This window comes from Bubalus kerabau, chromosome 12 (genome assembly GCF_029407905.1).
Source record: "Bubalus kerabau isolate K-KA32 ecotype Philippines breed swamp buffalo chromosome 12, PCC_UOA_SB_1v2, whole genome shotgun sequence".
In the NCBI taxonomy this organism is placed as follows: Eukaryota; Metazoa; Chordata; class Mammalia; order Artiodactyla; family Bovidae; genus Bubalus; species Bubalus kerabau.
The window spans coordinates 75,425,376-75,441,719 of NC_073635.1; the positions used below are offsets into that span (position 1 = coordinate 75,425,376).

Genomic DNA, 16,344 nt, shown 5'->3' on the forward strand with positions numbered 1-16,344 from the left:
TGAGTTTGAACAAACTGGGACATAGTTAAGGACAGAGAGGCCTGGTATGCTGAACTCTATGGGGTTGCATATAGTCAGACATGACTGACCAACTAAACAACAAAAATTTTCAGGAAAGAGAGGAGAAACTAAGAGAGAATTACATTACTGGAGGTTCCTATCAAGTTTTACAAGGAAGGATCCGTTGAAAAACTGAACATAAATGAAAACGACTAAAATGGTGAGGGTCTTACCGTTATCCTTTGACAGTTAATGACACTGCTCAAACTGTGTGTGATGGTTAGCACAGTGCAGTGAGCAAATTTCTCACGAATTTTTGTTTGTATTAACTCATCAGTCCTAGAATCAAAGAAATTAGTCATGATATTTTTGAAATGTTTTTAAAAATCAATACCTTAACATATAATCTTGTGCCTAAAAAACTAAGTATAAAAAGTTTATTTAGAAATTTACCATTTTTCATAAAATGATAGAAAACAGTCTTCCCTCAAAATAGATTGAAACTATGAGCTGGATTTAGGAATCTAGCTCTCTTAGTATGCCTTACAACAACATCAACCCCATATAACATGTCATGTTTTTTCCTTTGTTTTCTGGGATTAATATTATCAAGAAATATCCATAAGGCCAAGAGAACACTTAGAAACATTTCTAAGCATCACTAAATGTTTTCCATTTACCACATTTAGATGTCAGATTCAAGGTTTCCTGGGTCTCAGCTCCATACCTTGGATCCACGTTTGATGTGGCTTTGTCCATAATCAATATCTGATTTTTCTTGAGAATAGCCCTGGCAAGGCACACCAGTTGTCTCTGTCCAACACTCAAGTTCAATCCAGATTCTGCTAATTCAGTATTCATTTTACCAGGAAGATTTTTGATGGTGTCTTTAAGTTGTACCTGTGGATACAGAAAGAATGACATTTTCCTAAGCAAACTGTTACTGAAGTAGACAAGCCTCTTACTCATTAGAACTTTGACATCCTCAGGACTTCTTATGTCTGTTACATGTACATCCAGGTGATGGGGAAAGCTCTTTCCAAAGAGTGTTCACTGAGAAAGATAATGGAGTCAAGTCAGGACAGAAAGATCTCAATGTCCCCCATCCCTGCCTCAAGGCATCCTCCAGAAATCCCACATAGGAGTTAGTTAAAGAAGTTTCTCAGAAACTGAAGCTATTTCTCCCAATGTGGTTTAAGCAGAAAAGTAAAAACAATATTCATGGTTGACTCAAGTTTCCCAAAGTTCATTTTGCATAGGAGTTGGTACAATAAAGAAAAACTTCAAAAATTTGTACAGTAAAGTCTTTTTCTCTGAAGATATAATCTTACCAGCATTTTACCATTTGGTGAAGTTTAAAATACACAAATTCAAACAATGCCAAACAGCACCTATACATTAGTAATCCTGGCACCTGCTCTGGTGATGGTTCTTTCCCAAATTTAATTCTACAAATAGTGGACCAATCAAGTGCATTTTCTTCAGTGTCATAAATGTCTTGCAGTGAATGAAAACTTATGAAAAATAAGACGCAACATCTTATTTCCCCCAGAATATGGATATAGGTGATGTTTATATTAATCTATCTTCATAAAGGTGTATGTTGCAGCTGTGAGGAGCTACCCTACGTTCAAGGTAAGGAACAGATGCTGCACTTTGTTGGAGAAGCCGTGAAGAGATAACCACATCCAAGGTAAGAGAAATCTAAGTAAGAAAATAGGTACTGAGAGAAGGCATCAGAGCGCAGACAGATAGAAACCACAATCATAGACAACTAGGCAATCTGATGACATGGACCACAGCCTGTCTAACTCAATGAAACTAAGCTATGCTGTGTGGGGCCACCCAAGATGGACGGATCATGCTGGAGAGGTATGACAGAATGTGGTTCACTGGAGAAGGGAATGGCAAACCACTTCAGTATTCTTGCCTTGAGAACCCCATGAACAGCATGAAAAGGCAAAAAGATAGGACACTGAAAGATGAACTCCCCAGGTCGGTAGGTGCCCAATATGCTAAGGGAGATCACTGGAGAAATAACTAGAGAGAGAATGAAGGGATGCAGCCAAAGCAAAAAAAAAAAAAAAAAAAAAACACCCAGTTGTGGATGGGACTGGTAATAGAAGCAAGATTCGATGTTGTAAAGAGCAATATTGCATAGGAACCTGGAATGTCAGGTCCATGAATCAAGGCAAATTGGAAGTGGTCAAACAGGAGATGGCAAGAGTGAACATTGACATTCTAGTAATCAGCAAACTAAGATGGACGGGAATGGCTGAATTTAACTCAGATGACCATTGTATCTACTACTGTGGGCAGGAATCTCTTAGAAGAAATGGAGTAGCCATCATGGTCAACAAAAGAGTCCAAAATGCAGTACTTGGATGCAATCTCAAAAATGACAGAATGATCTCTGTTCATTTCCAAGGCAAACCATTCAATATCATGGTAATCCACATCTATGCCCCAACCAATAATGCTGAAGAAGCTGAAGTTGAACGGTTCTATGAAGACCTACAAGACCTTCTAGAACTAACACCCCCAAAAGATCTCCTTTTCATTATAGGGGACTGGAATGCAAAAGTAGGAAGTTAAGAAACACCTGGAGTAACAGGCAAATCTGGCCTTGGAGTACAAATGAAGCAGGGCAAAGGCTAATAGAGTTCTGCCAAGAGAATGCAGTGGAAATAGCAAACACCCTCTTCCAATAACACAAGAGAAGACTCTACACATGGACATCACCAGATGATCAACATGGAAATCGGATTGATTATATTCTTTGCAAAAGATGGAGAAGCTCTATACAGTCAGCAAAAACAAGACCGGGGGCTGACTGTGGCTCAGATCGTGAACTCCTTATTGACAAATTCAGACTTAAATTGAAGAAAGTAGAAAAAACCACTAGACCATTGAGGTATGACCTAAATCAAATCCCTTATGACTATACAGTGGAAGTGAGAAATAGATTTAAGGGACTAGATCTGACAGACAGAGTGTCTGAGGAACTATGGACTGAGGTTCATAACATTGTACAGGAGAAAGGAATCAAGACCATCCCCAAGCAAAAAAAATTCAAAAAAGCAAAATGGCTGTCTGGGGAGGCCTTACAAATAGTTGTGAAAAGAAGGGAAGCAAAAAGCAAAGGAGAAAAGGAAAGATATATTCATTTGAATGCAGAGTTCCAAAGAATAGCAAGGAGAGATATGAAAGCCTTCCTCAGTGATCAACGCAAAGACATAGAGGAAAACTATAGAATGGGAAAGACTAGAGATCTCTTAAAGAAAATTAGAGATACCAAGGCAACATTTCATGCAAAGATGGGCTCAATAAAGGACAGAAATGGTAGGGACCTAACAGAAGCAGAAGATGTTAAGAAGAAGTGGCAAGAATACACAGAAGAACTCTACAAAAAGATCTTCATGATCCAGATAATCACAATGGTATGATCACTCACCTAGAGCCAGACATCCTTGAATGTGAAGTCAAGTGGCCCTTAGGAAGAATCACTATAAACAAAGCTAGTGGAGGTGATGGAATCCCAATTGAGCTATTTCAAAACCTAAAAGATGATGCTGTGGAAGTGCTGCACTCAATATACCAGCAAATTTGGAAAACTCAGCAGTGGCCACAAGACTGGAAAAGGTCAGTTTTCATTCTAATCCCAAAGAAAGGCAATGCTAAAAAATGCTCAAACTACTGCACATTTGCACTCATTTCACATGCTAGTAAAGTAATGCTCTAAATTCTCAAAGCCAGGTTTCAGCATTACGTGAACAATGAATTCCAGATGTTCAAGCTGGTTTTAGAAAAGGCACAGGAACCAGAGATAAAATTGCCAACATCTGCTGGATCACAGAAAAAGCAAGAGAGTTCCAGAAAAACATCTATTTCTGCTTTATTGACTATGCCAAAGCCTTTGACTGTGTGGATCACAATAAACTGTGGACAATTCTGAAAGAGATGGAAATACCAGACCATGTGACCTGCCTCTTGAGAAACCTGTATGCAGGTCAGAAATCAACAGTTAGAACTGGATATGGAACAACAGACTGGTTCCAAATAGGAAAAGGAGTACTCAAGGCTGTATACTGTCACCCTGCTTACTTAACTTATATGCAGAGTACATCATGAGAAATGCTGGGCTGGAAGAAGCACAAGCTGGAATCAAGATTGCTGGGAGAAATATCAATAACCTCAGATATGCAGATGACACAACCTTTATGGCAGAAAGTGAAGAGGAACTAAAAAGCCTCTTGATGAAGGTGAAAGAGGAGAGTGAAAAAGTTGGCTTAAAGCTCAACATTCAGAAAACTAAGATCATGGCATCCGGTCCCATCAGTTCATGGCAAATAGATGGGGAAACAGTGGAAACAGTGTCAGATTTTATTTTTCTGGGCTCCAAAATCACTGCAGATGGTGACTGCAGCCATTAAATTAAAAGATACTTACTCCTTGGAAGGAAAGTTATGACCATCCTAGACAGCATATTAAAAAGCTGAAACATTACTTTGTCAACAAAAGTCCATCTAGTCAAGGCTATAGTTTTTCCAGTGGTCATGTATGGATGTGAGAGTTGGTCTATATAGAAATTTGATTGCTGAAGAATTGATGCTTTTGAACTGTGGTGTTGGAGAAGACTCTTGAGAGTTCCTTGGACTGCAAGGAGGTCCAACCAGTGCATGCTAAAGAAGATCAGTCCTGGGTGTTCACTAAAGGACTGATATTGAAGCTGAAACTCCAATACTTTGGCCACCTGTTGTGAAGAGCTGACTCATTTGAAAAGACCCTAATGCTGGAAAAGATTGAGGGTGGGAGGAAAGGCCAAGGATGGGGTGGTTGGACGGCATCATCAACTCAATGTACATGGGTTTGGGCGGACTCTAGGATTTGGTGATGGACAGGGAAGCCTGGCATGCTGCTGTTCATGCTGTTCATGAACATGCTTTTGCATGTTCGCAAAGCATCGGACACAACTGAATGAACTGAACTGAAACTTCAACAAATTGTACTCATAAGATTAGAAAAAAAAATGTTGAATTGCCAAAGATAATCTGAAAGTACATTTGGTGGTTGGGGTCAGTTCAATAAATATTTATTTTGGAAAAATATTATAGAGCAAGAACCAAACTCAGTCTATACCTGAAGAAAAAAGAAGAAATACACTTCAAATTAAGAGACCAACAGATTGATGAGTGATGGCTGATAAGTTATCTGACACATTACAATGTCAGATAACAACACACCAAGGGTGAGTGAGCAGTGTTTTAATTTTTCAGGTATACTAAATGCTGGAGCAAGTCTATAAATGTGAACCTGAATTGTGTTCCTGATGGAGTCCTATCCCATGAAAGGGAAATCCTGAGTTAGGATTAAATATGGAAATTTGGTATTGGTAGGTAATGTTAGCATGAAAAGTACACAGAATATAAAGGGTAAGATTCAGGCTGTGGTGCAAGTGGTTGAACTTGCTTAAAACTGACATCCTTACTCACACTTGCCTCTGACTTGGATTACATTTCATCGCTAATTTGATTTTACACTTTCATTCGAGTTTGTCCATATCTACTTCATGAGGCAAAAAGGAAATGCTTTTCAGAAAATTCTGTTTTCTGAGACTCTGTCTTCCTTTATAAATCAGGTATGGTTATAAGAATATATGAATATGAAGACTTTCTGTAGTATAATTATAAAATAAAATTATAATTAAGTATTAAAATGGGAAAAAAGGAAAATAGAAGCAGTAGAAAATAATAACTAGGAGTTACAACTAGAGAATCTGAAAACATACTAGGTAATAGTATAATATTACATTGAGCTTATTAATTGAGATAACTGTGTTAGGACATATAAGAGAATGTCCTTGTTCTTACAAGATGTACATTTATGTATTTAAAGGTGAAATCCAACTTTTAATAAACATTTCTACAACTTCTAGATGTTAAGATGGGTACCTCTTAACATTGATAAGAGTATAAAATGAATCAGTACGTGTAGAATTTATGACAGATCAATAGATACTGTCCATTATTAATAATGTTGCCAGCTGGTCCACTTCATGTTCTACTTCATTTTCCTCCTTTGCATGTATCAGCACTGAGACCTTGTTGCATATGCATTGGCTTATTTTCCATCTTCTCCAAGAGAATTTAAGCTCCAAAAGGGTAGAGACTTTGTCTTTAAATGACTGTGATAGCCCCAGAGTCTGCAATAATGCCTGTCTAACAAGCTCTCAGTAGACATTTCTTGGCTGTATGAATGAAGGCATAAGTGAATGCCATTGTGTGACATATCTGTTCCTATAAATTAGAAAATAAATCCACATAGATAAATAATTTTTATAAAACAATATTTTCTTATTAAGTGTAAGTATAAAAGGAATATATTCTCTTTTTAATCTCTTATTTTTATTTATTTACTTTAATTGGAGGTTAATTACTTTACAGTATTGTATTGGTTTTGCCATACATCAACATGAATCCACCACAGGAATACACGTGTTCCCCATCCTGAACCCCCTTCCCTTCTCCCTCCCCATACCATCCCTCTGGGTCGTCTCAGTGTACCAGCCCCAAGCATCCAGTATCATGCATACACACCAAGGAAACCAGAACTGAAAGAGACACGTGTACCCCAATGTTCATCACAGCACTGTTAATAATAGCCAGGACATGGAAGCAACCTAGATGTCCAGCAGATGAATGGATAAGAAAGCTGTGGTACATATACACACTGGAGTATTACTCAGTAATTAAAAAGGAATATATTCTTATAACAATTAACTGGCTCCAAGATATCACAGGGCTTCCCTCATAGCTCAGTCAGTAAAGAATCTTCCTGCAATGCAGGAGACCTGGGTTCCTTTCCTGAGTTGGGAAGATCCCCTGGAGAAGGAAATGGCAACCCATACCAGTATTCATGCCTGGAGGATCCCATGGACAGAGGAGCCTGGCAGGCTACAGTCCATGGGGTCGCAAGTCAGACAGGACTTAGCGACTAAACTATACTACTAACATATCACAACATCACACTTTAAAGAGTGGAAAGCACTGAAAAAGTTATGACTTAATATGACTATAATATGAATAATACTATTCAAAATTATACATCTCAGTACAGAATTCTTCAAATTGTTTTTGAGCTTGGGAAAATAATAGAATATAGCAAAATTGAAAAACAATACACTGAAATTGAAGGCACCCTATTTCTATCACCATAAACATTTTCACTGTAACCTACTACATGTACTGTATCTAGCAATCAGGCACCAACACCCCTCATAGGAGGTTAACACAGATGTCATATGGTTTATATATTTTGTGGAGCCTTCTTACTTTTCAAGAAGAAAGGCTGGTATGGGCTGAAAAGAGACGGGAAATGCAATCAACAGATGGGGAAGAGCTTTTACTATAGCAGGACTGGCAGTAAAGGAAGTAAAGGGTGTGTGGGGGGGTGGTGTTCACCTAATACAGGCCTGGAAATGGACATGTGACCTGTCTCCACTGCAAGGACTGAACCATATAGTTCCTGATGCACAGGCTGCTGATGCCCAGGTTTCTGTATCTTAGTTTCCTGTGTGATGAGACACACTTCTGTCCAAACAGAGACACTATCAATATTGAGCATTTGACTGCATGGTTTCTTCCCCATTTTTGACAGGACAGACCATATGCTTAACTTCATAGTCCAGAATCTAAGCTGTTTTATTTTTATTTTTTAACAGAAGCTACACATTGGTGACTCATGTTGAGAGTTTTATCTACTGTGATCTTTCAACCTTTGAGTGATAAAGTGCTTCAGCTTCAGGTACATTCATATTATATGTGTGGCATTGCCTTTGCTTCTTAGTGTCCCAATCAGCACTAATTAACTCATGAACTTTTGTCAATTTATAGTAAGGTGGCTAGTTTTCAGTATATGAAAAATGTATTTTCAGCGTATTTTAAAAATAACCAAGATGAGATGGGCAGCATCCATGGGACTGCCTCCCTTCTGAATGTCCATCTCTCCCAAGGAAGAAGGAGGAAAAAGAACTAGAGGACTTTAAAAGAGGGAAACAGAGAGGTTCTCTCCTACTGACTCTCAGGCCAGGTCTGTGAGTTTGGGTTCACATGTCCAGTTTGACACCGTTTACAAACTAATAACTAGGGTTTTGAGTTCACTTAAAAAGTGACCTCACTGATTCAGTTATACTTGTAAGAGTGGCGGGCTTTCTAGGTGGTACAGTGGTTATGAATCCTCCTGCCAATGCAGGAGATGCAAGAGACATGGGTTCAATTCCTAGTTTGGGAAAATCCCCTGGAGTAGGAAACCGCATGGAGAAGACAACGGCACCCCACTCCAGTACTCCTGCCTGGAAAATCCCATGGATGGAGGAGCCTGGTAGGCTGCAGTCCATGGGGTTGTGAAGAGTCGGACACAACTGAGCAACTTTACCTTCACTTTTCTCTTTTATGCATTGGAGAAGGAAATGGCAACCCACCCCAGTGTTCTTGCCTGGAGAATCCCAGGGATGGGGGAGCCTGGTGGGCTGCCTTCTATGGGGTTGCACAGAGTCGGACACGACTGAAGTTACTTAGCAGCAGCAGGAAACAGCAACCCACTCCAGTATTTCTTGCCTGGAAAACTCCATGAACAGACAAGTCTAGTGGGCTACAGTCCCACAGAAGGACACAAAAAGTCAGACACGACCGAGCATGCACACGCACACACTTAGAGTGATAAATCACCCCATTATTCTATTTCTTTAGGAATTTTTCTTTATCATATCTGTATGTTTTCAATGAAAGATTTTGTAGGTTTTCTTTAAAACAGTCCTAAAGAAGCAGTTCCTAGAGAAACACAATGATGGGATGATTTCTCTAAGTGATATCACCAACGTTAACAGGATCAATTACAGAAGCAACACATGGAAACCACATACTGCACTTCTGAAATAGACTCACGTATATTTCTTTTTATAGAAAGCTCCAAATGTAGTGTAAATAAAGGTAGATCTTAGTATTATCAACCCCTTCTACCATTTCATCATTTTTAGAATTTAGATTAATGTTGCCCCTCTGTCTGTGGCACAAGGCGTTCTAAAATTCTAGAGTAATTTTTCTACCTGAGAATCGGTGAAAAAATATATCAGCTGGGAAACAAATAGAAAAATAATTTACCAGTACCTCCAGTTTTTTTTTTTTTTAAGATGTCATAATTTCACCATTAAATCTGTCCTGTGAATTCAAGATCAGCAGATCACCCTATCTTTTATAACATTTGATGGTTAACTGCTCTCCCCTCTTCTCTTCTAGAGTTTCACTATAGACTCACAAACTTCCATGAAATCAGAGGTGCACTTCTTTTTGGGCAGGAGAAGGTAAAGCAATTGGCCCAATTTAGGAAAACAAATTTCCCACGTTGCTGGAAAGCCGGGTGGGTGTGTAAAGACTGTGTGTTGACATCTTTCAGAAACCAGAATTACTGGCTGGTATTGTAAGACCTCCAAATCTGCTTGTTCACAGTCAAGGCTCATCTACATATTACAGATTTCAGAGCTTCCCTGGAAAGGTAACACTAAATCACAAACACATCAATTCAAAACAACATGAAAAATCACTCAGATTTGCGTAACAAAAAAAAAAATGTAAAGAACTATGCCACACTTCTCTGAAATGAAGAGAGCAATCAAAAAGTTAATAGTTATTTATGTCAAAGAGTGTTTTTCCTGTTTCCTTTATGAGCTTTATGGTGTCTGGTCTTACATTTAGATCTTTAATCCATTTTATTTTTGTATATGGTATTAGGGAGTGTTCTAATTTCATTCTTTTACATGTAGCCGTCCAATTTTCTCAGCACCACTTATTGGAGATGTCTTTTCTACATTCTATATTCTTGCCTCCTTTGTCATAGACTAGGTGACCACAGGTGTGTGAGTTCATCTCTGGCCTTTCTATCCTGTTCCATTGATCTATATTTCTGTTTTTTTTGTGCCAGTACCATACCATCTTGATTACTGTAGCATTGTATTGAATTTGTCAAAAAGTTCATTTGGGTTTTCTGTGACATCTTACATAATAAACTTTTTGGCAAACTTAATAATGTAGTCTGAAATCAAGGAACCTAATCCCCAGCTTCATATTTTCTTTCTTAAGATTGCTTTGGCTATTCGGGATCTTTTGTGTTTCCATACAAATTGTAACATTTTTAGCCCTAATTCTTTGAAAAACACCATTGGTAATTTGACAGGGATTGTATGGAATCTGTAGATTCTTTGGGTAGTATAGTCATTTTCACAATATTGATTCTTCAAATCCAAGAACATGATATATCCTTCAATTTGTTTGTGTCATCTTTGGCTTCCTTTGTCAGTCAGAATCTTATGGTTTTCTGGATACTGGTCATTTGCCTCCTTAGGTAGGTTTATTCTTAGGTATTTTTTGTTGTTGTTGTTGCAGTGGTAATGAAATTGACTCCTAATTTCTCTTTCTGATCTTTCATTGTTAGCGTATAGGAATGCACGTGCTTGCTTTTTAAAAACAAAAAAAACAATTGGCATCGAAACATGTAAAATATCATGTAAGAAACGAGTTGCCCATCCAGGTTCAATGCATGATACTGTATGCTTGGGGCTAGTGCACCAGGATGACCCAGAGGGATGGTATGGGGAGGGAGGAGGGAGGAGGGTTCAGGATGGGGAACACATGTATACCTGTGGAAGATTCATTTTGATATTTGACAAAACTAATACAATTATGTAAAGTTTAAAAATAAAATTAAATTAAATTAAAAAAAAAACAAAAAAAAAAAAAACAAAAAAAAAAAAACAAAAACTAAGCTAGGTCCTATGAGAAATTAGAAGACAGTCTAAGGTTTAGAAGTCTAGAGTTCCTAGACTACTAGTACCCTCAGTAGAATTGATTTGTAAAATGAGGGCAAATACACAAAATAATTTTGCATTAAATATTCAAATCAACAGCAAGTTAATAGTCAAAAATATTTCATGCTAGGGTGAGGGAATTCAAAGAAGTGGGGCAAGAGGAAACATGACACAAATGACAGAAAATTCTCTAGAAATGAACCTCTCCACACAAAAGCTCAGCAAATTCTCCAGGGTTCTGTTACCTGCATTCATGCTGCAGCATTACAATTACATGATCACCAATAAATAATAATTCTCACATTCCACGGCTTCCCTGGTGGCTCACACAATAAGAATTTGCCTGCAATGTGGGAGACTCAAGTTTGATCCCTGGGTTGGGAAGATCCTCTAAACAATGGAATGGCAACCCACTCCAGTATTCTTGCCTGGAGAGTTCCATGGATAGAGGAGCCTGGCAGGCTACAGTCTGTGGATTGCAGAGTCAGACATGACTGCGTGAAGCTCTGTCTTCTGTCTTCTTCTCACATTCCAGCTATATAATATACTTTTATAAACACTTTACTATAAAACTTCCTAATTTTACTGGTTTGATCTCATTCACATCTTTCATTTAATAATGTTGTCTCCACTTAGTAAATGTTCCCTAAGACCAGAGGAATAAAATGAACACTGGAGGGTAATTGGGGTAATTACATCACTAGATCACAGTAGAATTTGATCCCACAGCTTTAACGTCTAACTTAGTGGTCTGCTAAGGACACGATAATATATCTAGTCACTCAGGGTTTTAAGGAAAAAGCTAAAATGGAAACATGACATTATATTGTTGGTTTTCATCATCAATTAACAACATTTTAAGTGTGCACATGTCATCAGTGTTCTTCTAGGAGGTAAACAAAGTCAGTTAAACTGTTAAGTTCCTCTTAATTGCCTGCAATGCTCTAAATGTATACACATGGATACTGATGCTAACAAGTTAATTATATTTCGTATTAATAAATTACCTCTTCTAATGCATTCCACAGTTCCTCATTTGTATGTTCATTTAAAGGATCCAGATTGTTCCTCATTTTTCCAGTGAATAAAACAGGTTCCTAAATACCCCAAAATAAGGAATGTTATTACCTTAACATCTTTTCATTATACCCCAATGTCTACAATACATAATTAAAATATAAAATATCAAAAGTTACTGTAATTATTAATAATAATGTTGAAAATATATGCTTATAAAACATTATCTATAAAATAATTTTCCATGTACAAAGTGTGCTACTAAATATCCTCCAGACTACTGAACATTAATGGAAGAATAAAGTGTTGAAGGTTTTTATCTTAAGAAAAAAACTGAAGAAGAGAAAGGAGGATTTGATTTTTTTTAAATGCCTTCCTGTGAATATCAGCTAAAGCACACACATGCAAACTGATGATAAAATTACTTGAGAGACTTTACATCAAGATCTATATAAATTAGTTGTCAATCCTAGTGTGACTGAGAAATATCAATAGCATGATTACTTGAGAGACTTGAAGCTTGTGCCTCAGGGCAAAACCATTAAATATTTACACACTGGCACTGAAGAACAAACTAGGATCTTTTCTCCACTGGTCAAACAGTCTTCTAGGATATGGAATCTCTCCATTTGTGTGAAAGGAACATCCCCACACGTGCAAAGAGATGTCAGCTCCTGGGGTCTGCAGCACCTCTGTCCATGGAGAGATCTCCTCGGATTCTGCATCAACCTGATCCCCACATTCTCTCCCCTGTGTGTCAGGATGACCTGCCTCACAAAACCTCGTTACCAACTGCAAGGTCAAGATGACTTGAAAACTATTATGATCTGGGTCATAATAAAATTATTAAAATAACTTTTTCCTGTTCTACTTTTGGAGGAGCCACAAGTAAATTAACCTAGAAATATATGTCCTTCCAAGTTTCAAGAGATAATCTTGTACAAAAGCTCATGTAGACAATTTACATTTCTTCTGGAAGGCTCTAGTAAGCCAGGTCACATAATATGAGCAGAGAAGAGTCCAATAGGCTCCTTTTAGTGAAGGGGGCAGAGGCACACATGTGGGAATAAGAGGAGACTTGACTCTTCCACAAGTGCTCAGAACCAGCCTCAAAATCCTGCCTGGCCTTGGAGCTAAAATTTCCTCCTCACTTTACAAAAGCCTGAGAAGAACGATGAAGAAAACAGACATTTCTTTTCCCTAGTCATGAAGAAGAATGAAACTCAGATAGCCTCCTGTACATTCTTTCAAATATTGTTTCTGTTTTAAGTCTGGTGAGAGACAGATGAATGCAGAAGATTCAGGGAGTGCCACCAAAAAATGTGTATCCCTAAACAAAATCCAAAATTAAAAAGACATTATAAAAGAAGCTTTATTTGCACAAAGTTGATTAAGTGGTCAATAGGCCTCCAAAGCACTGAAATCACTGGTCATAGATTTCAAAATGATTACTGAATTAAACTGAAAAATCCTGAGATCCAAATTTAAAGTCTCCTTTAAAACTCTTTTTTTTTTTTTTAATTCAATAACTTTATTTTTTTTAATTTTATTTTATTTTTAAACTTTACATAACTGTATTAGTTTTGCCAAATATCAAAATGAATCCGCCACAGGTATACATGTGTTCCCCATCCTGAACCCTCCTCCCTCCTCCCTCCCCATTCCATCCCTCTGGGTCGTCCCAGTGCACCAGGCCCAAGCATCCAGTATCGTGCATCGAACCTGGACTGGCATCTCGTTTCATACATGATATTTTACATGTTTCAATGCCATTCTCCCAAATCTTCCCACCCTCTCTCTTGAATTTAGGAACAAAGACTAAACAATTTGCAATGGTAAGAGTTCCTTGTTAGAGGAATAACCATCATTCTACTTTAGATTTTCATAAAGCTTTTTTACTCTGTAATTATCAACCCTATGATTCCAACATGCAGGCAATTTCTCAGCCTTCAGTTGTTTCCACGAGGTTAAAACAGATGACATGGCCAGGCAAGGGGAGGCTGCTCCCCAATATTCCTCTTTTCCCCATCTTCACTTCATTTTCCGGATCCTTTCAGATAAGCAGCTGCTCCTGAATATAATCTCAGTCACTGTTCTTTCTGAGAAACATACTTAACTACTTCAGATCCTCAGCACAAAGGATGAACATACATCAGCTCCCTGTTCTGTTCAAGGAAATTACTTAGGAAGAGGTTTCATTTTTGCTTATTCCTGAAATTTTGAATACAAATGGAGGAGTACCATCTTAGAAACAGAGTATTTGTCTTTGAAAGTTCCCCCCAGGACTGACGGTCTACACCCCGACTCCCCTGTCTCTGGTTCCTACCTAGATCCTTGGTGTTATCCCATCTCCCACAATTCTGATCTGTTCATGCAGGGTCAGCAGGACGGTGGTATGAGCCTGGGAGAGACAGAGAGAGGACCCCAGAAGCTCGCTGCTCCCTGTATACACACACACACACACACACACACACACACACACACACACACACATATAAAATTTTATATATAAAAGTGTATATAACTGAACCTCTTTGTTATACAATTGAAACAGTGTGAATCAACTATGCTTCAATTTAAAAAAAAATAATAAACAGACACACAGAAATTGAATCCTGACTCTCTTACTTGATAAGTGGGATAAACACCCCATGCCTCAGGTTTTAAATATGTTAGGTAAGGATAACAAAAGAATTGTGAGGATTAAGCAGGAAATGGTAAGACAAGTGGCTAAGACATATTAGTTATTCCATAAACGTTAGGAATTATCAATACTCGTGTTAACTTGCCAGGGATTTTAACAGACACTAGAGTGACAGACATGAGAAATATAAGCTCTATCCTCAAGGAAAGGAATGAGTGTGGGGCAGACTGAGAAGGCCAGAGGTCTTAGTATATAAGTAAGTAAGAAAGTACCAGTGTGTACAAGATGGGAGCCAGGAAAGAAGCTGGCTGGAGGGGAGCCAGAAATCAAAGTACAAAAAAAATGCTAGTCTGTTTTCTTGCTTTTGGTGGAAAATGTTAGATCCATTTCTCTGTTACACTTTTCCCCAAAACTTCTATTGTGTCTTTTGTTTTTATTTTTGTTTCTTTGCTTTACTATTTATATTTATAAAACAACTTAGTTTATATTGTAACTATAATTATAAAGAAAATCACCAAGGACTGTGAACAAATAAGCAGAAATTAAAGAGTAAAGTCACTCTAGAAGGTGTTACTCTTTTTACTTAAGCAGTAATAATACCCAAAAGCCTGTGCCCTGATCCTTAAGAATAAAAATAGTTCTTATTGGGGGCAGTCCTAAGATGGTGGAAGAATAGGACAGGGAGACCACTTTCTCCCCCAAATTCATAGAAATAACATTTGAACACTTAGCAAATTCCACAAAACAACTTCTGAATGCTGGCAGAGGAGATCATGCGCCTAGAAAGGCAGTTCATTGTCTTTGAAAGGAGGTAGGACAAAATATAAAAGATAAAAAGAGAGACAAAAGAGGTAGGGACGGAGATATGTCCTGGGAAGGGAGTCTTAAAAAAGAGAGAAGTTTTCAAACACAAGGAAACACTCTCACCAGCGGGTCTGTGATGAGCCTTGGAATCTCAAAGGGCAACATAACTGGGAGGAAAAATAAATAAATAATGAAAACCCACAGATTACGTGCCTAACGGCAACTCCCAGTGGAACAGCAGCCAAGACACATCCACCACTAGCAAGCGGGAGCTGGATAGGGAGGCGGGGGCTGCATTGCTTAGGGTAAGGACCAGGCCTGAATGCCCCGAGGGCAATCTGAGGAAACTAACTTGAGATAGCAACCCAGACTGTGGGATAGCTATTCCCTGAAAAGCCCTAGCCTAAGACACGGCCAGGCCCACTCACAGAACAAAGTACTGAGCAGAGCTAGCCGGCTGTGGACTGGCCCATCCCCCACCGTAGACAGGCAGGGGAGGGCAGCCAGAGCCAGAAGAGGGCAATCATGGCCCCAGAGAGGCATCCTCCACCAAACTGCAAGCAGGCTTCATTGCTAACCAAGACGTCTTGGGATTCTGGATGATCAACATCCACTGGGAGGGTCACAGCCAGAGATCTGTTCCCCAAAAGAGACACACAGCACACCTGAGAAGGCGTGCCCGTTGTACACCCAGAAAATTGAGTGGCTGGGACGGGGGAGGTGATAAGACACAGCCTTCAACTGGGGACAACTGTCCTCACCAAGCACCTGGTCACCTGAGGTGCTTGGACCTGGGAAGGGCACAAAACGCAGGCCCAACCAAGTCTGCGCCTTTGTGGAGTACCTGAGAACCTGAACCTCAGTGGCTTAGACCTGGGAAGTGCATGCAACCCAGGGCCCACCTCAGACAGTTCCCGGCAGAGCAACCTAGAGCCTGAGCAGTGTAGACTGAGAAAGCACACATGCTGTAAGTAGGGGCAAACCCAGTGCAGCTGAAACACGGCGAGCACTCCCCACACAT

At 38.9% G+C, this 16,344-nt stretch overlaps 1 protein-coding gene across 1 annotated transcript in view; it reads right to left on the reverse strand.

Annotated features, from left to right (window-relative positions):
* The window catches only part of LOC129624671 (ATP-binding cassette sub-family C member 4-like), a 169,240-nt gene that overhangs the window by 18,204 nt on the left and 134,692 nt on the right, over positions 1-16,344 (reverse strand). The window contains 3 exon segments of the mRNA XM_055542835.1: positions 234-339; positions 728-900; positions 11,866-11,955. Coding sequence (XP_055398810.1) covers positions 234-339; positions 728-900; positions 11,866-11,955 — 369 coding nt within the window.